The sequence below is a fragment of the Erpetoichthys calabaricus genome, chromosome 14 (genome assembly GCF_900747795.2).
Source record: "Erpetoichthys calabaricus chromosome 14, fErpCal1.3, whole genome shotgun sequence".
Classification (NCBI taxonomy): domain Eukaryota; kingdom Metazoa; phylum Chordata; class Cladistia; order Polypteriformes; family Polypteridae; genus Erpetoichthys; species Erpetoichthys calabaricus.
Genome location: NC_041407.2, coordinates 84,760,355 through 84,788,160, shown reverse-complemented (window position 1 = coordinate 84,788,160; position 27,806 = coordinate 84,760,355). Strand labels below are relative to the sequence as shown.

The 27,806-nt window shown below is 42.4% G+C and overlaps 1 protein-coding gene across 7 annotated transcripts in view; it reads right to left on the bottom strand.

Moving 5' to 3' along the window:
- LOC114665340 (HIVEP zinc finger 3) overlaps positions 1 to 27,806 on the bottom strand; it is a 488,325-nt gene that overhangs the window by 80,819 nt on the left and 379,700 nt on the right. For all 7 annotated transcript variants that reach the window (XM_051936193.1, XM_028819849.2, XM_051936188.1 and 4 more), the window contains one exon: positions 2,894 to 7,725. In XM_051936193.1, the coding sequence (XP_051792153.1) occupies positions 2,894 to 7,210 (4,317 nt within the window). In that variant the 5' untranslated portion in view covers positions 7,211 to 7,725. The remainder of the gene's footprint in view (positions 1 to 2,893; positions 7,726 to 27,806) is intronic.

The following is a 27,806-nucleotide window of genomic DNA, read 5'->3' as shown; positions in this document are numbered from 1 at the left end:
CTTTCTAAATGAGGAGGATTCAGAGAAATTAATTCTATTCTTTATACAGCTTACAGTTAACCCAAAATGCTGCTGCAAGACTTATTACAAGAACAAGAAAATATGAACACATAACTCCAGTTCTTAAATCCTCACACTGGCTCCTGGTTAAGTTTTGGGCAGATATCAAAGTCCTCCTTTTAACATATAAAGCATTAAATGGCCAAGGTCTGACTTACTTGTCTGAACTTATCATGACCTACAAACCTGAGCGCACATTAAGATCCCAAGATGCCGGTCTGCTTATGATCCCAAGAATTAATAAAATAACAGTGGGAGGTCGAGCTTTTAGTTACAGGGCCCCTAACCTGTGGAATGGTCTGCCTGCTACTATAAGAGATGCCCCTTCAGTCTCAGCTTTCAAATCCCGGCTGAAGACTCACTACTTCAGTTTAGCACACCCTGACTAGAGCTGCTGATTAACTGTACAGACTGCATCTCTGTTGTTTGTCATTAGCACTAAAACATAAGTGATATGAGGTTTATAATTTTTCACTAACCCTGACCTATTCTGTTTCTCTTTTCAGTACTGAAATGTGTCACTTGGTGCCACTGCCCACCTGCCAAGCTCTTTTGCCTGCCTAAGGTAAAGTCATCTGTGATGGAGGATCGCAGGACTCATCAGGTAGAGGAGGTCCTTTCATTGGATTGGCTGGCCCAGCACTGACTCAGCTGTGGAATGGCCAATGGGGGAGGCAGCGTGATGGCCGAGGTCTCCAAGACTCTGAACAAATCCAAATCCTATTATATGATATCATCTACTGTTGAATTCTGCTCTGTACTCGTAATATTTCTATTGCACTATTGGATTGTATTCAGGATTCCTTGTGTTGTGTTCTTTGTATTGTATTGTATTGGCCCCTTTTTTTGACACCCACTGCACGCCCAAGCTACCTGGAGAGGGGTCTCTCTTTAAACTGCCTTTCCCAAGGTTTCTTCCATTTTTTTTCCCTACAAGGGTTTTTTTGGGAGTTTTTCCTTGTCTTCTTAGAGGGTCAAGGCTTGGGGGGGGTGTCAAAAAACAAGGCCTGTTAATGCCCATTGTGGCACTTCTTGTGTGATTTTGGGCTATACAAAAATAAATTGTATGTTGTATTGTAAATTGTGGAGTGTAGTGGTGCCGTTGTACAGGAAAAGTGGGGACTGAGAGAGTGAGAGCACTCAACTGACTTCAATATGAAGCACTCAGCTGACTTTAGTTTTTAGAAGAAGTCTCAGCACAGTCGAGACTAGGAGTTTCTTATTGACTCATGCTGTAAGGAGACCACTTTGGAGCCACCTCTTGTGAGTGCACGACTGACCACCAGCAGTTCAGCACAGTCCAAATTTGGGAACTGGGAACACTGCTTCATTGTGTGAGACCACAGCAATACACATGGTGACAAGGATGGGATTGGTACTGTGGGCAGATTGATTTCAGTGGTGGTGTTGTACAGAAAAGACAGGGACTGAGAACGTGAGAGAGAAAGAGCTCAGCTAATGTCACCAGGAAGCACTCCACTCAGAATTCTCTGCACAGCCGAGACTAGGAGTTGGCCTTTTAGCTCACGCTGTTTCTTAGCCAGATGTTGCAGGTTTGTGGCTAATCACTGACAATTCACCACAGTGCAAATGTCTGAGATGAGATACATCATGGTGTAAGTCCACAGCAATACCACCTGACATCAGTGGAAGTGTTTATGACTCCCTCTAAATAATAAGTGATAACCCTGAAGGTTTCTTAGTTCATGGTAAAGATACAGTATGATCCACATGCAGCCAACAAAATGTCAATGGCATCTTAAGGTTAAAAGAGGAACACAAATGAATGCTGAAGTCATCAGAAATATAATGAAGCATTATGATGACTGCGAATAAAACATGGAAGACATCTGGCACCACCAGGACACAGCAGTGATCAGCTTATCCTTCTAAAATTGATTTTTGGAAATGGAGAACACTCATCAGAAAGACAACCTAAGAAACTGCAAGAATCCATGGCAGTAACCAGGCGCTCCATGCAGATTAGAGCCATTCCACATATTCTCCACAACATTACAGTAAGGTAGAAAGATAGAAGCCATTTATTGCAATAAAGAATACCCATCAGTATAAATTAGGGCTTGATGAGACAAAAGCCGCAGTTCTTTAGACTTAATTTCTAAAGATACGTATGGCTTCAAGGCAATGCTGCTCATCACCCCAAAAAGACAGTACTTACTGTCATGGTTATGAAAGCATCATGCAGAGAGGGGACAGGGGCTCTGTTCAGAATACAGGAGAAATGAGTAGCCCGAAATGTCAAGACAGTTTCAGCATAAGACCTGCTGCCTTGAGCCAGGAAGAATTTCATCTTTCACCACAGCAACAGTCTGAAGGACATAGCCAGCTCAACCAAGGAATTGCTTCTAATAAAGGAAGATCACTGTTCTGGGATGGTCCAGTCAGAGTCCTGACCTCAGTACCACGGAAAATCTGGGGACCTGCCTAAAGACGGCTGTGCCCAGGATATCCTCTTACAATGTCACTGAGCTTGAACCCCTCTGAAAATTCAAGTGGGGTGAGATTGTACACTGTAGGTGCGCTAACCTGGTGGACCAATGCTAACGGTATTTACTGTGACAATCAAAGCTAAAGAAGCTTCACATTACTAGATGGGGTGCACACACAGACAAACTTTCTTAAAAATGTTCCAGTTACTTGACATTTAAAAATTGCTAGGTACAATATCTTACTAATGTTCAGAAAAGGTCTGACATGATTTGCCCTGATTTCAGATATGATATCGACAAAAGCTCAAATTTCAATAAGCGAGTGTCCATTTTGGCTCAATCATGCTATATAATTTAGTTACTCTTTTCAATTACTCCCCTACCTCAGACATCCTGGGCTTCCTGGAGTTAGCTGGCACAAGTTTTCCGACAGTGGGCCGAGGAGCTGTGGCCATGGTGTATATCTCAGGACTAGACTTCTGTTTTGAGTGCAGCAGTGACAGGGACACTCTGGTGGATAAGCCAGGGAGGTTGGGATTGTGCATACTGATACACCACGAAGAGTAAACCGATGTGTGGGAATCACTCTGGGTGGTAGGGTTGGGCTTGATGTAGTTCAGGTAACACCAGCTGACTGTGGTAGTGGTGTGAAGACTTGGGTAGGAGGACGAACCCTTCTTGAGGCCAGTGCCCCTGACTTTTACAAAGTCTGCAGACTCTTCCTCTTCTTTTATTGACTCGGATTTTCTCACTGGAATTTGCTCACATGCCTTAAATTTCTCTCCTTCTCCTCTTTCGTCCTCAAACTTCTTCTTTCCTTCTTTCAATAAGGCAATCTTTAAGCTACTTTTTCCATCTTCATCTTCTTCTTCCTGCTCCTCTTCTTTCACTCGCTTTTGCTGTCGTTGGGCCTCTGCACTCAGCTCTAGGCTTCCTGCTGGAGACAGCATGCGCTTGTTCCCCCCAGCCGTAGAAGGTCCATATCCTTCTTCAGACCCTCCAGCAACTGCTGACACCACTGGCAAGGTCATAGGCAAATAGGCTTTATACTCAATTGTGGGAATCTTCAGAAATGGGGTTCGAGGTCTATCATCTTCCATTTTGCTGACGACCACTGCAGAACGTGGTGATTCGGGGGAGACTACAACTTGTGAGACTGTAGTATACATTGCACTGCCATAAGTAGGCAGATGAGTTTGGATACGAACAGGCACTACTAAGGAAACCACTGGCCTCAATGGTTCCGAGCTGGGAGCAATGACTGGCCTAGGGTACTGGAGACTGTGACACGGTGCAGAAGGAGGCGCCAAAGTTTTGCTTTCTCTGGAAGAGTCTGCTGGCATCTGGAGGGCCATTCGAGATGTCATGGGAAGAAAGAGGGCTGGAGTAGCATCTGAGGGGTACTGAAGGGGAAGGTGAGGAGGATACTGAGGTACCGTTAGTCTCAGGTGTTCGGTTAAGTGAACCTGAGCTGGGTAGATTTGCTGGGAGGCCTGAAGAAATGAATGTGGAACCATCTGAGTAGAAAGCATGTCCGAAACACCAGGGACAGGGAACAACTGGACCGCCTGTCCTTGTACTGGTGGTGGCAGACGGCTCATGTGTGGAACTGCAGGTGGGACATCGTGTAAGATGGGAATGGGTGGGGGCTGAAGAAGGTGCAAGGATTTTCCTAAGGGGTCCGGATTTATCACTGAAGAAGTAAGAACTGATCCTTCCTCAGTAAGTGCTGGTGTTGGGCCCCTGTAAGGTAGACAAACGGGTGGCATCAGCTTGACCGATCTATCCTCAGGCTCTGACTCTCCAAGAGTGGCTTGCCTCACCAAAAGGCATTTTCGTCTCTCCCTCCAGGCTGCAGAGGAGGGCTGAGGAGAGAGGCAACCAAAGTCAAAAGATTTGCTCCTTGTCTCCACTATCTGTGCTGGGTGCGGGGCACTGGTGGGCGCCTGCTCTGAAGCAGAACGTCTCATTTCTCGATGAGGATGATGATGTTGGTAAGGTCCCGATGGCACAGTCAGCATGTGAGTCCCCTGGGAAGCCCGGCTGGTGGATTGCTGAGAGTCTGGGTCAGGTTTGCTTGCTTCTTCGAAAGAGGCCGATCGGCTAGAAGTGTGGGATAGACTGCTTTCCTGGCTGGGGCTCCGAGGCAGGGAGACGGACTCAAAGCTCGACTCCCCTGAAGACTGTGCAGCCTCTGCAAGCCTCAAACGCTTTTTCTTGGGTGGCAGCTTTTCAGCAGGTAGTTGGGCCAGACTCTGGCTTCTCTGAGGCCACTGAAATTCTTCTGGCTTCTCTGGCTCTTTGGGTGGAGCGGTAGTGGGTGTCACTACCACAACCTCTGCATCGGACTCTTCAGTCACCAAGATCTCTGGTACTTGAATATTGTGTTGTCGTACCAGCCGGGAGAAAGTGGGAGGCTTAGGCAATTGGTGCTGTGCTTGTTCCTGCCTTGGAGGTGAAGACTCTCGAGTCCTCTCCTCACATTCTTGACTCATGGTAATGGACTCCTGTTTCTCAAAGGAACTAGTATGTTGGATCACGGAGATCTCTTTTCCTGTTTTCCTCACATCCGGGTCTTTCTTTAAAGGGCTACCAATTGCACTTTTTCTAGTTAGTATGCTGGGAATGGATGAGCCTTCTTCTAAGGAACTGCATGGAATGGGTGAGGTCAAAGTCATGGAGGGGAAACTGGCAGAAGGAATGGAACTATCCTCCACCGTACCTGGTCTTGGGATGAAAGCTGCAGTCTCTTCCTCATCTCCAAGGCTTTTTTCTTTTCTTCTCTTACGCATGGCAGCAGCAGCAGCAGTGGCCTCCAGCCGATGATGCATTATTTGGGGGCGATTTTCTCTGCCCACTGATGAAGGTGTTCCACTTTCTGATTCTGGTGGTGGTCGGATAGGGCAGTAATAGCGTCTGTGAGTTTCAAAGTTGTCTCTTTTTTTGTAGCGAGCTCCACACGCCTCACACTCAAAAAGCCTGGGCCCTCTCCTCTTTCGGCCAGGATCAGTACATGAGAGCGTGACTGTTGATGAGGATGGGGTCGACTCTGGAATTAATTCTGTCCCTAGTGGCATCTCAATGGCAGGCTGTCGCTTCAGCATGCGATGGTGTGGAGGAACCAATGCTCCAGCCCTTGTTTTACTCGTTGTGCCATGTCGCTCGTCAAAGGAGTGGCTCAAGCGGAAGCTGTGGGAGGAGCTGGGTGCAGCACTTGGGTCAGCAGAGGAAGGCATTGAATGGCTTCTCAGTAGAGGCACTGTTGGGGGTGGTCCGGTTAAGAAAGCTGGATCAGTGATCTGAGAGTAAATGGGATCAACAGCAATATTGCCACCGATTCCCCCTGAGGTGGTGCTGCTACTAGGGAATTCGGCCTTGGTGTCAAAAATGAAAGCCTCCTTGTGCCCCATCGCTTTTGGTGATTCAAGACTACCCCTCCGAGACAAGGAAGTCCTCCTTGGCTTTACGCTGTCAATCTCGCTAGTATCAACGACAGCCTCGTTAATGGTGATGAGCTTTGTTATGTGTTCAATGACTTGTGTTTTGGGCACTGTGAAAGGTGCCCCTTTATCCTCTTGGGCCGATGAAGAGGTAGGGGGTGGGACCTGTTCTGATGGAATGTTCCGTTGCTGTTGACCCATTCGGCCATACTTGCCAAGGATTATTTCAGCATAGGTTTTAGCATTGGCATTGGGTGGACTCACAGGTTGCTCAGCACTCTCTGAGCGGGAGAAATAGCCTGATTCTGTGCTGCCTTTGCTGCCTGGACTTAGGAATGAAGGGAGGTCATCTGGCTGAGCAGCAGGTACTCTCTTTCTTTCACTGAGACGCAGGGCTAACCTCTGCTTGATGGCATGAGAATCATCCAAACGGTGGCTTTCCTCTTTCGCAGAAAGCTCTGAACTACCTGCCTTCAGAGTTTCTAGGCCTCCAAAGGGTTCATGTGAAAAAGATGGAGTATGCTGGCCTGTTTCATCCTCTGAGTCAGTGCTTTCCCCTTCAGTGGGCTCTTCTTGTTCTTCTCCTGGCTGACCACAATCAGTTCCACCATGAGCATAGCCCTCTCGGCTGGATGCTAGGCCTGCTTTGATCCTATGAGCATGAGATTTGCGGTGCTTGTAAAGGTTGCTCTTGGTTTTGAATGAAAATCCACAAGGAATGCAAGGATATGGCCTCTCCCCGGTGTGTGATCGAATGTGCTTCTGCAGGACGCTGGGCTTGGCGCATGGGCGGCCACAGTACTGGCATACATACTTGCCTGGTTTTTGGGGTTTACGCTCTTTCCTGGAACTTCCTTCTTGAACCTCTTTTCCTGAGTGAGGAGGAATAAACTGTGGGTGCGAAACAGAGGAGGTGCTGGAGGACGTGGAGGAAAACACTGCCCCGGAAGGGCCAGGAGAATCTGAAAACTGCCAAGCAATGTCTAAAATTGGCCTGTCTTTCTTCGTTTTCCCAGAAACAAGAAATGTGGATGGGTGCTGTGAATGCAGCTGGACATGACCCTCAGGTTCATCCCTCCTACACTGCCTTTGATGGGAATGTTGCGTTACTGTGGTCTGGGGCAAGTGGGAAGCAAGCAGATGAAGCTGTTGAGCTGGTGAAGATTGTCGTGCAGTTTCTTGCAAGGAGTGCTCTGAATGAGACTGATATGACCCACTAGATTGCTCCCCACCAGTCGGCTGGCTGTGTTCGGCCTCCATGAAGTGGGGAGGGAGCCTTAGAGAAACCCTAGGAATGCTTCCGTTTTATCTGGTGCACTGAGTATCATTGAAACGGCAACAAACATAGCCTTATTTAGTGTAACAACATTTAGATGGGTGTCAGAAGTAAGACAGTTAATAACTGGAAACGTGGGAACCAAATTTCCAAAATTATAACAAAATCCCCTGTATGCTGTCTCTTTGAGCTGACTCACGTCTGATGATTGAAACAACTGACAAGATGTACATGGCCAGTATCCAAGAGATCCATCAGAAAACCACCAGGGGCAGGATCCAAGCCAAGAGCTCTGGTCTGTCACTCTTTCCCAACAATATCCATTGTTTTACACAGAATCCCATTTTCATCCCTTCAAAACGAGGGACCAGCCAACAGGTCCTCTTTTGGTCATGTACTGGGGAGCTTACGATGAGTTAGTTATCAAGGTCACAGAAGAAATGTAGAGTTAAACAAGAGCTGCCTTCCTTCGAAGAGTTCCTATTGTAGTCGTGATTTCCTGTAAAACAAGTCAAATGGAAATCATTAACCAGCAGTTAAAATCTAATTTTGCATAAATTTAGGAAAAGGTAACATACAGGAATAAATGAGAACCGATTATTCACTGCACCAGAGACTGTCTGACTTCTTTTCAGACAGTGTGAACAAAGTAATGTCACATTCAAAAGTAAAGGTCAGCTGGTTGCTAAGACAGACCAAAATGCTTAGTACCTTGTTCCACAATTCCACATAACTGTAAGTGAAGCCAATAAAAACAGCAAAAGGACGGGGAAAATCAAGTGACTCGTGGAGGCCAAAGTCCTGCCTTAAATAATTAGCGTAATGGGCGATGATCTTCATACAAGTATGCTACTTACCAAGAAACAGAAAATGTCAACAGTGAAAAAGCTGTGAACAGATGGCAAACCATGACACTAGGCCTAAGTGAAAACAGACAATGTCTGTTAGTGGGAAGAGGAGACTCGTTAGTGGTGTCAACTGAAGGCACATTGAGAAAATGGGATTTTAAAAGGGAACCAGTAGAAAAGAAGTGGTCAAAAGACAGAAATGGGCAGAATACCAAAGGATAAAGAATACAGCAACCAAAAACAAAACAAGAGATGAGAATCAGGGTTGAATAAAATCAAAAACAAAGGTTTTTATCCCAAATAGCAAAGACTTGTTTTTTGAATTTGTGACTTCATTGTAAACTATTATCCCATTGTGTTTGTGATTAATGGCTCACAACCTCACAGGACACAGCCCCTGAAAACGGGAGCTCAAAAAATGGTGGTGGAAGTGTTCCAACGTAGTCCACAAAAGCAAAACTAAACCGTAAAGTGAAGAACCAATGTCATCAACAAAATGCCTGAGGTAGAAAGCCCTGAATTAAATGCAAATTCGTACCAAAAAGTCCAGGGAAGGTTGGAAAACATTAAATAAAACAAACCACCCAACACTGCTGTTTCCTGCTACCACATAATCAACAATGTTGTGACATGTAACGTCATCACATAGACACTATTTAAGATGGCGGCTAACTTAATGTCCAAATATGTGCATACATTTAAAACAAACAACGATCTCTCTTGGTTTGCAAGTTATTTATAAGAAAGGAAACTCAAATACCCCAGACCTTTTCCCAGTACTTTTGAGTAAGAATGCTGCCCCTCATTTTAGGTTTGACACTAGAATTTTGCTACACCCGGTTTTTGACCTTTTGACTGTTTTCAATTAGCTGTATTACCTGGTCCTTTTCTTCTTCTTCCTTGAGCTCCCAAGCTCATTACAATGTGAACCAATGCTATGGCATAATAAGTGGATTAAATGAATACAGAAGCATGCATGGGGAACAGAGAGTTTATAAAAGACAGATTCAAAAAGGTGATGAGATCGAAAGGGCTTGATTTATAGGCCAAGGTTAGTAATTTATCCAGGTAAGAAGAAGCATAAAGGGAGCTGGAAAAGATGCAGTTAGGAGGAGGCAATATGTTTAAATGGGAATTAGCCCAAAATGACAGCATAAGTGAAAATTCAGGGACCACAGGACACCAACATTTAAAGGGTAAACTTCATGTAAGCATGTCACCAATTAAAAGAAAATGCCACCAGCGAAATTACCAAGAACAGCTGGCGAGGCATGGCATTAGGTTTAAGTGAGTACATTGAGTGCCCACAAGTGTTGAGACATGTCAGTTGCTGGTGCTGATTAAAAGCAGAATGCCTCAGACTGTCAATGGACTGATGGAGGAGCCAAGGTTAGAAATCTGTACAAGCAGAAACAAATATTACACAAGCAGGCAAGGATGTGTTTAGGTGCAGACAAAAAAGATTAAACAAGAAATAAGGCATGAAAACAGAACAAAAATGTTCATTAGGAAAGAAAAGTCCAGCAAAATACTTGACATACTGCTTGAAAGAGATATTTAGGTGAAAAAGGGCCCAGGGTGATGGCTGGGCGTTGGACGTTGTGAGGCACAACAGCGGAAAAACCCTGCCAGCTTGTTTTACCACTTTTTCTACCTCTGTTATGTGCTTCTTGTAAATAAAAGACCAAAACAGCACATGCAATTTCACACTTGGCCTCACAATTGCACTAAAAAACATAAGCATAATGTTCCTCAACTTCTGCACCACATAGCTAGATATAAAATCAAGCATGCTACATGGCACTGGAATCATATTTGTGCTATTTTCAACTCCACTTCACAAAGTATGTTTCATTGTCAGCACAAAAAAATACATATTAAGTCACCAGTTAAATTTCCAGGGCACACAGCATCTAAGGGGTTAGCATGAAGTTCATTGAGTTTGCCTTTTCTTGTTTAGCAACTCTAATTGGCCTGGGCAAGAAGGGTGTGTGCATAATGGTGCCCTTTCATGGACTGGTGCCAGATCAGGCTTTAGATCTCCATTACCCTGTAATGGAAAAAGTGAGTTCTGAAAATAGTTGGGTGCATTAAAACTAGGCTTTACCATTCCTAGCTTTCAGAAGTGTAGATGTGTGATGGGCCAACACAAAAATGCACAGTGACAAATGCATGCAGCAAGTGGAATTTGCAAACACAATGAAAAGGTTCGTCTGGGTGTCAGAACATTATTAGCCTTAGGTTTTGTGCTGTGTGATGACGTGCCTGCTGCTTCCGATGAGCTTGTGGACACTTTCCTCCCCAGACTTAGAGGCATCGAAATGAAGATGTGCCCAGCTTAATTACCCTCTGCAACTGGCAATACCGACACCTGGATACTTGTAGACTTTTACTGAGGGGTTGAACGTAGTGTAGCGCTATAAACTCCACAGCACTGTTACCCTTTCATTTACATGCTTGTGTGTTCTCTCTCCATTTGTGTATAGTGTTTTTCATCATGTTTTATGTTTTGTTCTGCCCATTTTTCTTTATTTCATTTGTATTAGTGGTTTCTTACTAATAGATAAAGCTATCTTTATTGTGGTGACATCTCAGTTCTTGAGCATTATTATATCCAAGGGTAAGTCAATAATTATCTGCACTTTTGTGATGATTTTCTGTGCAGTTATGCCTGTGGCCACACTGGTAAAGTTTATACTTTGATCTATCAGTATCTCTTCTTGTTTTCTCGTAGTAAACACAGCCCATTGGCTCTCTCTTTGCACCAAAGAAAAAGCAGCGAGCAGTGATCTGCTTTTTATGGTCTGAAGGTGTATCAGCAGCCAAAACCCATGTTTACAAATGGATTGAGAAGTTCCAAAATGGTCAGACTAGTGTTAAACACAAAGAAGGATCAGGACGCTTGTCTGTGTCCAATACCAATGACAACTCTGAGCAGGTCCAAACCATGATCCTGACGAAATGACAAGGATTTTGGTATCTAGTCACCTTCAGTTCATAAAAGCAGATCTGGCAAGAGCAGGGGCAGACAATAGGCAAACAAGAGGATTATTGAAGGAACATATGGAGAGACCAAACATTGGAGATACTGAGCAGCAGATATTCAGATAACCATTAGGTCAAGGTAAGAGTTTGGAACTGCATCCTAGCAGCAGCATGAAACCAGTGAAGAGATTGAATGAAAGGAGTAGTAGGAGTGAAACAAGGAACAGAGGACAACAGCTGAGCTGCTCTATTCTGAATGAGCTGGAGAGGCCGATAGCAGTTGAAGGAAGCACCGTAAGAAGAGAATTGCAATAGTCCAGCCAAGAGAGAACCAGTGCCAGTGAATAACAAGTTGCGTGGCATAATTCAGTGAGGAACAGTTGGATCCTCTGAATATCATGACTGATGGTGAGAGGGTGACATCTTCAAATGCAGTGCTACCTGGATATTGGATTTTGAAGGGTTAAGTCTAAGGTGATGAGCATTGATCCAGGATGAGATAGCAGAGAGACAGATGGAGATCTGAGCTAAAACCTAAGGGTTGCAAGAGGACAGTAAGAGGAAGATCTGTGCATCATCAAGATACAAATAGTAAGATAACCTATGAGAAGAAGCAAAATGACCTAAGGAGTGAAGATAAAGAGAAAAGAGAAATAGGCCCAATACCGATTCTTAAGACATACCGTGGAGAACAGAAGGAGTTAGACCAGGAGACAGAAAAGGATTGGTCAGACAGGTATGAATATACATAAGCAAAAGTGAAACTTTAGCACCTCGAGCCAAATGGGCAAAGCATGTTCATGCCAGAGACGTGCGGTCAGGGGAGTCATCATGAAAAGTAAAAAAACTAATAATGATAACATAAAATAAATTTCTCCACTGATCTGTACTATAAATTTGTTTTCTGTATGATTCCAATAATTTTGTTCATTTTTATAGTCAAAATCGCTGAATTACCACATTTCCTGTTCAAATACAGGGGAGAAACGCGAGGTGTGGCAGCGACGAGCCTCACCTCACCTTGGACTGCACTCTCCCTCATATACTGGGTTGATGCAGGCAATTGGCGTGTGCCTGTTGCTGTCTCTCTATATGTCACTAATATAATGTTTGCACACGCTTTTATTATACACCCTGACTTTCCACAATCTGGCTAGTATCTTTAATGGATGTGTGTGACATATTTAGTCTTGCTGATCGAACATAAAACTGCAGTGAAAAGGCAAGAGGTGAGGCAGACAGTACCGTGCCGCCCTGAAGGGGGCGCATGTGAGCCCAACAGGTGCTCCTTGCTGCTGTTCTTCTACGCAGAGGCTCCAATAAATTAGCGACATCAGAAAGTTAAGTGCATTGCAGCAGTCCGTTTATTTTCCGACTGACTGCCAAAATGGAAGATTATATATCTAAGCTTAAAAATTTCTCAAAACTGGACTTTCAGTCAAAACAGGAAGTGATAAATAACAGAAGACCAATGCCGGAGCTAAAAGGTTTGCTTCAAACTAAGGGACAAAACACAACTTGCTCTTTTCAAATGGAATGGTACATCCGAAAAGACTGGCTGTCTGGCTGTCCTACAAGAACCTGCCTTTGCTGCTTTCCATGCCTTTTGTTCTTAATTTGTGACAATGTCTGGACTAACGTGGGATATTGTGACATGAAAAATTTACCAAGAAGTCTGCAGTCGGTGAATAGGCTACTCTTTTGGGTTCATATATTTATAAATCAGACAAGAAGGAGTCAGTGCCTCACCAGCCATGAACCTCACCGCACGTCGCTGGTTCATGTCTACACTGCTAATCTCCAGTGGACCGCCGCTAATGGAGAAATGGAGTAATGGAGAAATTACTACTGAAGGAGGTTCACTAGCATTGTGTCTTTGTCAGCACTGTCTGTCTTTTGTACAGCTCTCTTGTGTTGGGCCATCAGCTTTACAGGAAAACAACTGCCATTTTAGATGCTTAACTTTAACTTAAGACACACATTCATTTTTTGCTTCTAGCCAATATGAAAAACTCTCTCTGTAAAAAACAGACTTTTTCAGGAGTATGCGACCAAGCTATTCTGAGAATTCTCATTATGGAAAACTTTAAAAATAGCTTTGTGAGCAATTGCTTCAAACCAGCAAATGGGTACTATAAAAGACGTTAATGCTTTTACTCACAAATGTAAAAAATAAAAAAGTAGAAGAGCTTTGGGAGCTGTTGTAGAAAAGAGGATGGTGGCAAAGTTGGATGCCATCATGAAAAAAATCCCCTCCATCCCCTCCAGGAGACGCTCTTTTGGAGCACTTTTAGTGAAAGTCTAAAGAGGTGTTAGGAAGCACTTCTGGGGGTCTTATCTGCTCACTGCTATCAGGAAATTCAATGCTTCCTTGTGAATTACTTGCTAAGTTCATTTTGAAATATCTGCAAAATATACATTGATTGATTGATTGATTGTCTGTATTATCTGTCCTGAGGTCTGTATCCTTATTTTTTATGTTTCTGCTGCTGTATACATCTAAATTTCCACATGGGATTAATGAAGTTTACCTAATCCATATTACTAACCGAGAATGGTAAACCGGATGGACGCAGGGACATCCGGCCATGGGCCGTAGCCGCAAAAGACGTACTGCGCAAGCGCCTCCACAAAATCCCACTTCCAAGCAACGGAAACCGGATGCAAAGCAACGTAAAATAAGAAATGAGGCGCCCATAGCACACAGAAAAAAGGAGTCAGACGCGAAACGAAACACACACAAAGAAGAGAATTGAGACCCACGACACACAAATGAGGCAACGCCCCCTAGCACAAAAAAAAAGAAGTCAGACGCGAGCGCCACACAAACCCATTGGACACAAAACGGGACAGACTACGGACATAGCACACGAAACATACACAAAAAGCAGGATTCGGACCCACGACCACACTAACATAAGAAATGAGACACAAAGACCCATTACTGAACGAACCGTCCGTATTAAATATACGTCATCTGAACACATTCAAATTATGCAGCATAGGTCGATCTCATTACACTGATGCACTATTAACCGTTCAACCACAGAAAAGGCTCAATATTAACAGTGAGTACGATCCTCCTTATTACTTATCCATATTTCTAACGCTGAAGAACAAACAAGTCATGAATTCACGCTCACGGGTACAAAACGATACGGCTCGAGTGACGGGACCAAACACACGAACCCGCATGAAAAAAAACAATACATGTCGGACGACTAACCAACATACAAAAACAGGCAAGGCTCAATACAAACAATGACCGCCGTAAACTGCAACGGGCTTCTCACACAGCACAGGCAAATCGATTACGGCAAAAGAATAGCACGTCCCAAATCCTGCACATACAACGACGCGCCTCTCAAACGGCACAGACAAAACATTCACATCAAGGACATCAACGACAGACACCTGCTAAACGATTGCGCCAGTTAGCTGACAACGCGTTCAATAATGAGTCCACTATTCATGAAAATTCATTGGGATTAATGAATGTCATTTGCAATCATTGTCATTCACTTAACTTCCCTGAAGAAACAACTGGCAATACAAGTAATGAATTTACACGTTGTTGTCAAAAGGGTCAAATTTGACTGCCTCCTTTACATTCAAATCCTACATATCTACAGAAGCTTCTAACTGACGAGGTACCTGAAAGTAAAAACTTTATGAACTGCATTACATCCTACAATAGTTCATTTGCTTTTGCATCTAATGGCATCCACTCACTTACTCAACACCATTGATAAACTTCTACAAACGTTGATGATTAATAATATTCCCTTTGGAGGAAAGGTACTTTTATTAGGAGGAGATTTTACACACTGCTTAGCTATTGTTTCACATGTCATGCGCTCGGCTATTCTTCAGTCCACCTTAAAATACGCAGACAATTCGCATTGCTTTCAAAAGAATTACGGAGATATTTGGAACAACAATCTCATTACACCAAATACCCCTTTTAACACAACGAACTATATTCTGTCCAAAAAATATTAATGTTGATCACATTAATAACCAGGTCATTTCATTACTTCCTGGAGAGGCACGGCTCTTTCTAAGCTCAGACAAAGTTGACTCTGATGACGACAATGACCATCTTAATTTCCCCTTAGAAGATTTGAACACTATTAACCCAGCCGGATTACCACAACACAATCTTAGCCTTAAAAATGAAACAATAATCATGCTATTAAGAAACCTTAACACTAAACAAGGTTTATGCAATGGTACACGTTTAGTCGTCAACACCATGCCACACAATGTTATTAAAGCAAAACTTCTTACAGAATCACATGCTAACAATACTGTTCTAATTCCTACAATTACCTTACAACTTCTGACCTGGAATTACCTTTTACACTTAAACGGCGACAGTTCCCCATTAGACCTGCCATGACCATGACCATCAACAAATCACAAGGACAAACCATAGACAAAGTTAGCATCTACCTCTCTGAGCCCGTTTTTGGACATGGACAACTTTATTTGCTTCCTATATGCGTCATCTACACCTTCACACTATGCTATATCTCATTCATACATCACGCTCTTTGTAATTTCATAACACCAGGGGTTGGCGAGCGAAGCGAGCAGGGGGCGGAGCCCCCTAGTCTAATCTAATCTAAGAATTTTTTAAATATCTAATCTTGGACACTTGTATAGCATGTGAACTATCTAAACGAACAATAGAGGAATTAGACAGACTATCTTCTTTACACGACTATTATGCCTTTGTACATTATCATTACAACTTAACCAAAAATCTTTTTACTTCAACCACACTGAGCATATGAAATATGATGAATATTAAACTAAGAACACGTTACAGTGGAATTTTTTCAACTACAGGAATGTAGACTGTTGATCTAAAATAACTGGAAATGTGTCTGGGGCAGACATACATATTATTTATGCTCAAGAAAGGTGATCAATATGTCTGCAGCTTCCAAGAAGCTCTCTCGAGTTGAGAAGTACACTCTGAATTTATTGTACTCCTTGGTATGGGAGGGGGGCGTCCTACAGCAACTAATGGATTAGAAATAAGCACACAGAATGGAGAAGTCTCACTGTGGAATGCATTTGCAGAAAGTATGCAAAATATGGAAAGAGATTTCACGGCTTCATTGTTGGAACACTCGAAAAGCTGGATGTATTTATGACAAACTAAAAGAGAAGGCTACTTAACATTTCTTGCCATTTGGAAAGGTCACAGTTTTCATTTGTTTTGAAGCTACAGTATGACACAAGCTCAGGAAAGACTTCATTCTTTTGTGTTAAGTAATGGTTTTCCAACTTGAACCACTTAATGCTTTTTCGATGACTGTGTGTTCCTCACTGGCTCAGTGGGCACTGGATGGAAAGCGGGTGGGCATATCACCTTGAATTCGTTACATTATTAGCAGTGGATTCAGAAAGTATTCAGACCCCTTTCTCTTTTGAAACACTTCATTGTGTTGTAGATTTCATTTTAAATGGATGTTAGCCATTTTTTTCATCAATCTACACTCAATAACCCATAATGATGAAGTGAGAAGGTGAGTTTAGAAAGGTTTGCAGACACAGTCTAAAAGTTTCAATTTTGTGTTTTTTGTTACGTTAAATTTCCGCAGTCTGTCCTGATTCTATCTAGAAACCTGGTCTGGTATCACTCATGATTATCTTCTTTTGAGGCACAGATTAACAAGTGATTTTATTTCATGCTATTCCAAGAACTACATTTTCAAGAGCAGCGCAAGAGATTGCTGAATAACGCAAGCCGAACTGCAACTGTAAATTATAGCGATCAGCCTACAGAAGAGGAGTTGAACTTAGGAGAATTTAGGAGGCGGGTGTTCAACTTGTTCAAAGTCTATAGAATATAACTGCAAGCTGCAAAAAAAAAATGTCCAGATACGGAAATGAAATGTTTTAACGCAGTGCTGAGAATGAATATTTGCTATGTTAACTTTGAACAGAAAAAGCAGACTGACTTCTAAAGACAAAGTTGAGCAGGCAGACAGCTAGACAGCAAGGCAGGCACTTTTCTTTATTTCTTTCTTTTTTTTCAATTTGGTAAATCTGAATCGTAGCAATTTCTGCCAGTTGAGCGCGATTTCCTGAAGTGGTAATCAGCATGCACTTAATATAATCGAACAAAATTTAGCCTATGTAAATTAAGGGTGTGCAATTTGCATACTAATGGCTGTAATATTCAAACATAAGGTAAAAAAAAAAAAAAAAAAACCTCCATAATGTAAGCTTCCTAATGCCTGGAGCGGTGAAAACAACGGTTAACAGCATTATATTCTGACCGTTACATTCATTAAGAAATTTAGAATATATATGACCAATACTCAATAGTCAGATATTTGGCTAACATATAATTACAGAGGAGGATGAGCCTTGTAGGAATGTAAGCAAAAGGCAAAGCAGCAGAAAAAGAACTTAAATCATTAGTATAAATAACACTTTTGAAAACCTCAAACTTCTGTTAACATTAATTAAAAAATACGTGAGCATTATACATACGTGTCTATGGGTGTGTTTATATATATATATATATATATATATATATATATATATATATATATATATATATATATATATATATATATATACACACATACACACTAAGGGGACACCTTTGGCTAACTAAATCACCTAAATACAAACATTGGTGTTATGAACAGATTTTTTTTTTTAATAGTTTGTTCCTGTGAAAGAAAGTTTACTCGATCAAAACAAAAACCATGACTTTCTTGATATTAAAAACCATGACTTTCTTGATATTTTAGGTTATAATTTAAAAACGGAATAAGAATCTGGAAATCTAACAATATCACATTAAACAATAAACACATAAAAACGTGACATAAAATCTTTGCAGCTTTAGGCTACAGATAGACACACAGACCCAGAATGTCCAGAACACACACGTTTATTTCTTTAAACTGTCCCGCACACAACACAGCGCTCCAATAGCATTAAACAATCTTCCCTTTCTTTCCTTTCCTTTCCTTCCACCGCCTCTGCTCCTTTCTCCCCAAGCTCCGTCCTCCTCCTCCGGAATCTGGCTCTTGAATGGAGTGAGGTGGCATCCTTTATAGTGCACCTGGAAGTGCTCCAGGTGTCCCACGATTAACCTCCGGCAGCACTTCCGGGTGTGGCGGAAGTGCTGTATGCCCAGACTCTGGAGCTGTCCAGGTGCCCCCTCGGTGATGACCATGGACCCCAAGCAGGTTAAGCTTCTGAGCTCCAAATCCGTGGCCCTGATGTAAACCCAGGAGGCTGCCGTCTCGTGTCCCAGGGGAGGTACTCCTGATAGTACGCCCATTCCCCTGGTCTTCTCATATAAAGGACGCCCCGTATATACATACACAGAGAGAGAGAGAGAGAAAAGTCCAGCACGCATCCTGTCCGGATCTGGGATCAAGAAAGCGCACAAACCAACAAACACTTTATGGACTGTCCTTTTCAATGCCAAAAGCTAAAAGTCAACCATGGAGACAAGAAACGCAGTTTACAGCATTCCATGCAATGCATGCCCAGCGGTATACATATAAAAGACTTGTGACACGTATACAGGAACATCACAATGCCGTCAGAAGGAAAGTCCCCCGGTGTGATTTACACACATACAAGTTCCACCAGGCACATGTTTAACTGGGACACTGTGAAAGCAGGAGTGCCAGAGAGCTGGCTGAATTGTGGCTCTCTAATGAAAACGCCATCAACTGACACTTGGACTTGAACCCAGCATATAAAAAAGAAGAACATCCAAATAGTAAAAAAGACTTTATGACCAACACCTTCCATACCCCACCTTACTAATCCACTCCCCCTACAACCTCCCCATCCAGCCCCACCCTTCACACCTTGGATGCCTGTATATCTAATCATTTTCCTCTGATGATGACACCTGGCAGGTTGTCGAAAGCTTAGGAATAAAAAACTATTTTAAGATATGTGACTCATTTTTCCCCTTTGTGGATCTCTAGCTACATATATAGATATAAATAAATATATAAGAGAAGCAGGAAGCAGTAAATCGGCAGCAGAGACATGCAGTACATACCCAGCTGTATATGTGGGACAAACATCTAAAAGACAAGCAACACGTATACAAGATCATCGTAATGCTGTCAGAAGGAAGAACCCCTGGTTTCTGATATATGCATATACAAGATCAACCGGACACACGTTTAACTGGGGTCTTATGGTGCAAGTAAGATTCAAGACAAATACTAAAAGTGCCAGAGAGCTGGCTGAATCGTGGCTATCAAATGAAAATGCCATTAACAGACACTTGGACATGAACCCAGCATATGCAGACTTAAAAAGAAGAATATCCAAATAATAAAAAAGACTTTATGACCAACACCCTCTGAACCCCACCTTATTATTCCAAGCCCCCCTTACACCCACCCCTTCCTCATTTGCTATATGGTCTTTGATTCCTGTATGTCTAATCATTTTCCTATGATGATGACTCCTGGTAGGGGCTGAAAGCTTAGAAATAAAAAACTATTTTAAGATTTGTGACTTATCTTCTCCCTTTGTAGATTTCTAATAAATATGCAAACCAAATCACAGACCTTCACTTTTATGTGTATATTCACATACACACAGTAAATGCAGACATGGCTGAAACTGTTTTTACAACCTGTAGGACACTTTCCCCGGGTGGGACACCAGTATTAAAACAGTACCTTCAAAAAGTCTTCAGGCCCCTTCACTCTTGACAGACTTTGTCATGTTGCCATCTTTTTTCCCTTATCGAAAAACACTCAATAGTGAAGAATGAGAAATTTAAAACAGGATTTTAGGAATTGTTTGCAAGTTTATTAACAATAAATATCTGAAATATCACACTGACACAAGTATTCAGACCCTTTGCTCAGGTGCATCCCATTTCTATTGATCACTGTTGAGATGTTTCTGTGTCTTGTTTGGAGTCCACCTGTGGTCACATGATGCAGAAAGGCACACAGCTGCCTATAGAAGGTCACACACCTGAGTGAAAACCAAGGTATGTTGTTGAGGGAATTGGCTGCAAAGCTTAAAGACAGGATTGTGTCACATCACAGATTTAGAGACTGCTACAAAAAGATTTCTGCAGCATTGAAAGATCCCAAGGGCACAGTGGCCTCCATAATTCTTCGAAGGAATAAATTTGGAAAAACATTAACACTTCTTAGAGCTGGCTGCCTGGCTAAGCTAAGCAATCGAAGAAGAAGGGTTTGGATAAGAGAGGTAACCAACAAGCAGATGGTCACTCTGACGGAGCTACACAGCACCTGTGTGGAGATGGAAGAAACTTTTAGAAGGACAACTACAACTGTAACACTCCACCAATCTGGGCTTTATGGCAGTGTGGCCAGACGAAGCATGAAAGTCCGCTTGGAGCTTTCCAAAAGGCACCCAAAGGACTACAAGAAACAGGATTCTTTGGCCTGATGAAACCAATGTTGAACTGTCTGATCACAATTCTAAGCTTCATGTCTGGAGGAAACCAGGCAGTGCTCAACACCTACACAATGTCACTACAATGGTGAGGCATGATGGTGGCAGCATTACGCTGTGGGTTTGTTCCTCAGTGACAGGGACTGAGAGACCAGGCAGGGTTGAAATGAAAATGAAAAATGAAAACCTGCTGGAAAGCGCTCTGGATCTCACACTGGAATGAAGGTTCACCTTCCTGCAAGACAATGACCAAAGCAAAGACAACCCAGGGGTGGCTTAGGGACAACTCTGTGAATATTTGTGAGAGGCCCAGCAAGAGCCTGGACTTGAATCCAATCCAATATCCCTGAAGAGACCTGAGGTCAGCTGTCCAGTGATGGTCTTCATCCAACCAGGTAGAGCTTGAGAAGATCTGCAGAGAAGAATGGCACAAAATCCCTAAATCCAGGTTTGTGAAGCTTGTCGTGTCATACCGAAGAAACCTGGTCAAAGTGTTTCAACAAGGCACTAAGCAAAGGGTCTGAATACTTGTGTCATTGTGATATTTCACTTTTCTATCTTTATATATAATATGCTACTGTGGCTGTTCGTTTGTCTGTCTGGGATTTTAAATCACCTGTCGCTCACAAACTGTTTGAACTATTGACCTGAAATTTGGTACACATATACTACATGATGTGTACTGTCCACTTTCAGGGTGATGATTTTTATTCCTCTTTTTATTTTTATTTTATTTTATTGTAGAATCAACTCTTGGCAGCGGGCAGCAGGGCGGCTGTGCAGAGCATGCATAAGGGCGCCGTTCTCATCCCCACCACCTTCGCCGTCACTTCCCCTACCTCTTCATATCTTAAATCATTCTTGAGGCAGATTGAAGAGTTAAGTGCCACCTTAAGTGAAAAATTAAAGAAAAAGTACTAAGTAATTTCAACACAAACACTGACTTAATCAGTTTTAACGCGAAAAGATGCCGACGGAAAAAGAGAAAAAGCAGGCCACTAGTGTGGAGAAAAGAAGAGCTGACCTCTGAGCAAACGAATGCTAAACCTACAGAGAAAGAGGAGGAAAACTATAAGTCAAGTGTATTCACTGCACGTTATCGGGCAGTGTGCCGTTACTGGTTTTTAATACATTTTGTGAAAATTTCTAAAATCCTATTTTCGCTTTGCCATTCTGGGCTAATGAGTGTTATTTGATTAGGGGAAAAAATTCATTTAACTCATTTTAGCATAAGGCTGCAACATAACAAAATGTGAATAAAATGAAGGGGTCTGAATATTTTCTGAAGGCCCTGGCAGAGGTGCCAACATTAACAATAAAAGAAGGATTCTTGGATCTAACTACTCCAGTGACATAATATTACAATAAAGACATGTTGACCCATGCGTGGTCTCCTGCTTTATCAGGTCTCTACGGGGTTGCCCTGTCACTCTGTATGCACCTGGGGCCACCAGGGAATCTCTGGATTACCAGGATTGGGAGTCATCCTGGACATTTCTGACCCCAGAAGTAGTTTAGGGATTTGAGCAGAAGGGATTGCGACATGGAAGTGCCTTCCAGTCGACATTTACGTGAGTTTAGAGTCAGGAGCAGAGTGTCATCAAGGCAGGGAGGGTGAGAAGCCGGTCTGGAAAGCAAGAAGAAATGCATTACTGATTTCTCAAGAGGTGGGTAAAGTGAACCAACCACCCCATAGGTATACTGAGGGATCTCTGTTGTATGAGGCGGGCCTAGAGAGGCTTTAAGTTTACTTTATGCTATTATTATTGTATTGCTTTACTCCTTGTCTGTCACCTGGCTCTTGTACAGTAATTTTGTTTGATATTAAGTCATCCTTTTTTTTGCCTATTTGGTCTTCTGTGGTGTTCCTCTCAAGATCGCCCCTACACGTCTCTTTGAAAGTGACAGAAATGCTAATGTTGGCTGTTTGTTTGTTCTTTCAATGACTGACAGGTTGATTTGTTACTTCTTTTGCTTTTTACCGAACTGACATGAATGAAAGCATCACTGCATTGCTTAGTAGACCATGTCTTAAGCATGGCACCGAATGATGATTTGCTTTTGTTTTGCATCTTTAGGGCCATCTTGATGGTTGGGCATATAATTATTTTTGGCCGTATTCCTATTGGAGCTCCTGTTACAGTGTAAAAATTTTGATGGGGTTGTAAACTTAGCCGAATTACTGTTGAGTTCCCCATGCTAGAAGGCACTGGATTTAAAAAGAGGCTTCTTTGATCAAACAGGCAATTAGAAGCATTTAGTCTGGTCAAATAAAACATGCAAATTACTCATTAGAGTGAGAGCTTAAGGGCCCAGCTTTAAATTAGCACTTTGGCCAGTTTTACTCTTTTATTATACAGTGCTGACGTGCCAGACGTACTACTTTATACGAAATGAGGATTTCTCTTTAACTCTTCGTTTTTGTTATAAATGATACTGTGATGAAGCACGCTAGGGGTCCGTGGGATTTTTGTTTTAAAATAGCGTATCTCAGACACGTGGGCGTTGGTGTATGCTGGACAGATTGAGCCTTCTGCAGCAGGAGAGAGAAAAGGCAGAGAGTTTGAAAATAATTAATGGAGGTGATGGGGAGTGTGAGCTGGTGAAATGGACAGTGTCCTGACTTGGCAGGAAGCAGATACACTTTTTGAATTAAACGGGAGATACGTGCAGAAGGCAAAACAAAACAAATAAAATAAAAACGAAGTGAATGAAACCCAACAAGAGACAAGAATCACAGCTAGAATTCAGGCAATAAGTCGCAAACCAAACAACACACGAAAATTAATCACAAAGGAAGAATTACTGTTAGAGTTTTGAAGGACTTATCCACAGATCGTATAAAGCTTACTGCATCCATCAACATTTTATCCCGTCTTGCTGATGAACTTGAGGTCACGACCACAGATACCATTCCAAGTGAAATGTGGCATGCGGCATTTATGCAAAATGGTGTTCTCTATAGGAAAAAGGCTAAAAGACCCTAAAATTCAGTGCTGGTCATGATAGACAGGAGGTATGATGGTCGAGAAGAGGCCCCATAGGAAGCAAGAGGAACAGCACTCCAGGGGCAGGTCACTACTGCTGAGTATCCTGGGAACAGAAGTGGCTGAAAGACTTTGAGAGTCGTCATATGGATGCTTAAGGATGGTGTATGGATGATGGCTCTGTGCTTGGGGTGTCCCAGTGAGTGATGGACTGAGGTGGCTGGGGCCAAAGCTGTTTTAATGGATGGCTGCCTTGTCTTCATTGAGGAGTCCGAGAGGCAAGTGGGGAAGAGACACGAAAGAAAGGTACTGAGGCTCAGGGAACAGAAAAGTAAACTAACTTTACCTCTTTGTATTTACACTTGATTTTAACCCTGATTTGGGTTATTTATTTATTTACATAATGCTTTTAATTCCCATGGTGAGCACTGTTTTTATTGGATTATTTATGGTTTTTTATTTATGGAACAGACTATACAATAGACAGACAGACAGACAGACAGACAGACAGACAGACAGACAGACAGACAGACAGACAGACAGACAGACAGACAGACAGACAGATAGATAGATAGATAGATAGATAGATAGATAGATAGATAGATAGATAGATAGATAGATAGATAGACTGAACTTTATTTGTCCACAGGGAACAATTTGGCTAATAAATAGATATTATTGTATTATGACTAACAACAAATATACTCCTGAATGACTAAAAAGAAAGAAAAATGTTTTATTTATGAAAAAGAGCATTCCCAGTATCATTGAAGCATTATGAATGAGTTCTGCTGTTGGTATTAAGAAGCGCCCGTAGCATTTCTTGACACACTTCTACTAACTAATTTGCTGTCTGAAAGTCCTTGGCGTTAATAAAGTAGACAAACATACAGCACTTGGTAACCATATCCCAGTATGCCCTTGAACATGACACTAATCCCCCTAACTGCCTCATTTTGCCCCCCCAGTCACTGTTTCAGTACTTTGTCCTCAGTCTTCAACAGCTCTGTTCTAGAGGAGCATGCAGTCCTTGGTCTTGTCCCAGGAATTCTGGTCACACTTAAGCTGCTGTGGCCTTCTATACGTTTGTGTGGTGATATGAGTCCGGGGGTGTTTTCATTGTCTACTTTATTAATGGTTTTGTTAGTTTTAAGCACAACCCAGCAGAGTAACTCATGCTGGTGCAGGATGCACATGTGATTGTGTGCGCTCGTTTTAGTTAATTACCGTTAAACAGCAGCGGCGCTGTAATCAGCTGGCACAGGTGGGAGACAAGTTAGATGAAAGGGGGTGGGTTTGAGTAGTGATGGGAGAAGATTCTGTTGAGAAAAATGTTTAAGAGTGAAAATGAAATGATAAATACTGCAGGTTGATGGAGAGGTGTCAGAGAGTACAAGGATGTGAAGCGCAGCATCGGCCATGCTGATGAACTAATGAGTGAGCTACAGTAGGGAGAGGGCTGTGTGGAGGTTCCAGATTATGGCCAGCAAACAGAATAGAGAGAGACCACAGGAATGAGGAGGAAGATTAAGACCCAGCAGATTCTGTAGAAAGGTAAGGCACCCTGGGAGCTGTGGCCACAGAAGGCAGTGGACTATTCAGGTCTGCATGATGGCCTACAGTCAATAAACAGAGAGAGAAAGAGAGAGACTGGGAAAGAACTTCAAACTTATTTCTGTGCCTGTGTGACTGTTACATATTTATTGGATATATTTATTTGCACCCCAAGTCACTGTTTGAATTTAATGGGATGTATTTTATTGGATTTATTTATTGGTTGATTTATTGTGGAAATGCACAGTTTAGACATTTTGAAGCACATTGTTTTAATGAGCCTGCGGTGGGTTGGCACCCTGCCTGGGATTGGTTCCTGCCTTGTGCCCTGTGTTGGCTGGGGTTGGCTCCAGCAGACCCCCCGTGACCCTGTGTTCGGATTCAGCGGGTTGGAAAATGGATGGATGGATGGATGTTTTAATGAGCTGCTCTTCTTCTGTACATAAAGTCTCACTTGTTTGTTCACTTGTCCTGATCCACTCTCGGTTCATGACTATCTAAATAAAAATCAAGTGTCTTTTCAGCAGGGAGGATTTCTCATGGTTTTGAACTTCCTATTTTGGGGTTAAATCGTGACAGCCAGAAACACAACGGAGCTTGACGGAGCTGGAAATATCCAGTTACCAAATCTACACTCTCACAGTAGAAATAAAACCTTTAATGTTAATTTGGCCCTTTTGTAGATTTTTTGCAGACACTTCTCTCTTTTTCAGGGCCAGTTGCTGGAGAGCCCTGCCTCTAACTTTGAAGATGGTGACTGAACTCTACAGAAGTCTGCCAGTCTGCTTCATGCCCTTGAATTTGTGTAGAAGACACAAGGGCTTAACCTGCTGGGAAAGGTTTAGAGGAATTGAACGTTTTCCATCTTAAACAGAGAAAGGGATTTATTTCAGAATTTCAAAATTCTCAAAGCTCTCGTGCTCTGATTTGCCCCCTTTTCCTGAGCGTTGAAATTCCCCACTTATCCAGTCCCTCCCTTGAGCTTGTAATAAAATATTTTAACCCTTTGAATGCAGCAGGCTGTTTTTTGGGCCAACAACATAGCAGCATACTGTATTTCCAAAAAGTCAGTATACCGGCCCAACTGCTACGGCCTTCATAGCTGTTACACTACGCTACTGTTACACTACACTACAGTCTACATCTTGCAGTCCACAGCCGCAGAGGCAGATTCCTGAAAGGCCACTGCACCTATCAGCCATCACGACCAGGCTGGCTGGCATACCACCCTTCATTCGATTACAAGGCTACATACTGTACATGATATACCACTCCCTAGTTACACTGTTGTGCTATTTGCACTGCAGTTGTTTGCTGCAAGTCAGTTTTCTTTTTCCTTGTAGATTTTCAGGAGGAAACAGAAATAATTTTAGTTGTACTTTAGCAAGATCTCATCATGCCAAAGCGTGAGGCTTTTTCATTAATAAAGGCTCAAAGATGACAAAGGCCTAACAAAGTAATGTTGCATGCATGGCAAAAATCAACAGTGGATCAGATAGTAGTATTTATTACCTTAAAAGTCATTTCTACATGTTCTTTTTTTTCTTTTCCAAATGAATTATTCATGTGATCTTAAGCCAAGAGGCTCCCAGTCAAACTAACCCTAATCCTAACCCTCACCCTACCCCTAACCCTAACACATATTAACAAGGTATTGTATCTTTGTATCATCATTTTTATTCTATGGTAATAAAGAATATTGTTTCACATAATAAACATCAGGGTGACGCAGTGGTAGAGCTGCTGCCTTGCAGTAAGGAGACTTACTGGTTCGCATCCTTCCTGTATGGAGTTGGCATGTTCTCCCTGTGTGTGTGTGGATTTCATCCCACTGTCCAAAGGCATACAGGTTAGGTGAATTGGTGATGCTGAATTGGCCCGCATATGTGTTTGGTATGTGTGTGTGTGTGTGTGTGTGTGTGTTCACCCTGTGATGGACTTTGCTCCTGCCTTGCACTCTACCTGGGATAGGCCCTGCAGCCACCATGACCCTTGTCTGGATTAAGCAGGTTAGAAAATGATATATTAAACATCAATATTTTACAATTTCCTGTACTATACAGTTGATCTCTAGCATACTAGGATCAGGAGCTAAAATTGGAAAGATTACGGCCTCTTTTTTAAGCAAGATCCTTTGACGAAATGCTACTAAATCCCTGAAAAGCTTCTTCAGTTAGCATCTTCACTGGGGTACACATACAAGCGATTGCTGACATTTACCAGAAGTGATATTTCTTTCTTTTACTGCAGCTAACAGTGGCCAATAAACTGAGCGCCAGATGGTGCAGGTGTCTCTGGCACACTTCTCACCTGGCAGGGTTGCAGAGGTGTAGCAGGAAGCCCAGCAGCAGAAGCAGAAAGCACCTGCTCTATGAAAATCAGCCTGCAGAGAACACAGGGCCTCGCTAATAAAGGGTTAAAAGACACAGCCTCTGCAAAGAGTTGAGGATTTGTCTTTTGGGAGGTTATAAAGATTTTCTTTTAATTCAGTGTAAATTGGCAAACTTGATTATGCAGAAAAAGCCTAATGAAATACTTGTCTGCTTGGCTTACTGTTTTTTTAGAACATTCGGGTCAGCGCCTTGAAAATATACATCTTTCTGACTCAAGCCAGCTCATTCGGATAGTTGGCATTTGGCAGACCTTTATGAATTTTATTCACATGAATGCTCCTGATTCTCCTACATGTCTAAGTGGTTAAACTGGAATTGCATTTACATGATTATGCAAATTGCTGTCTCAAATTCATATTTATTTGG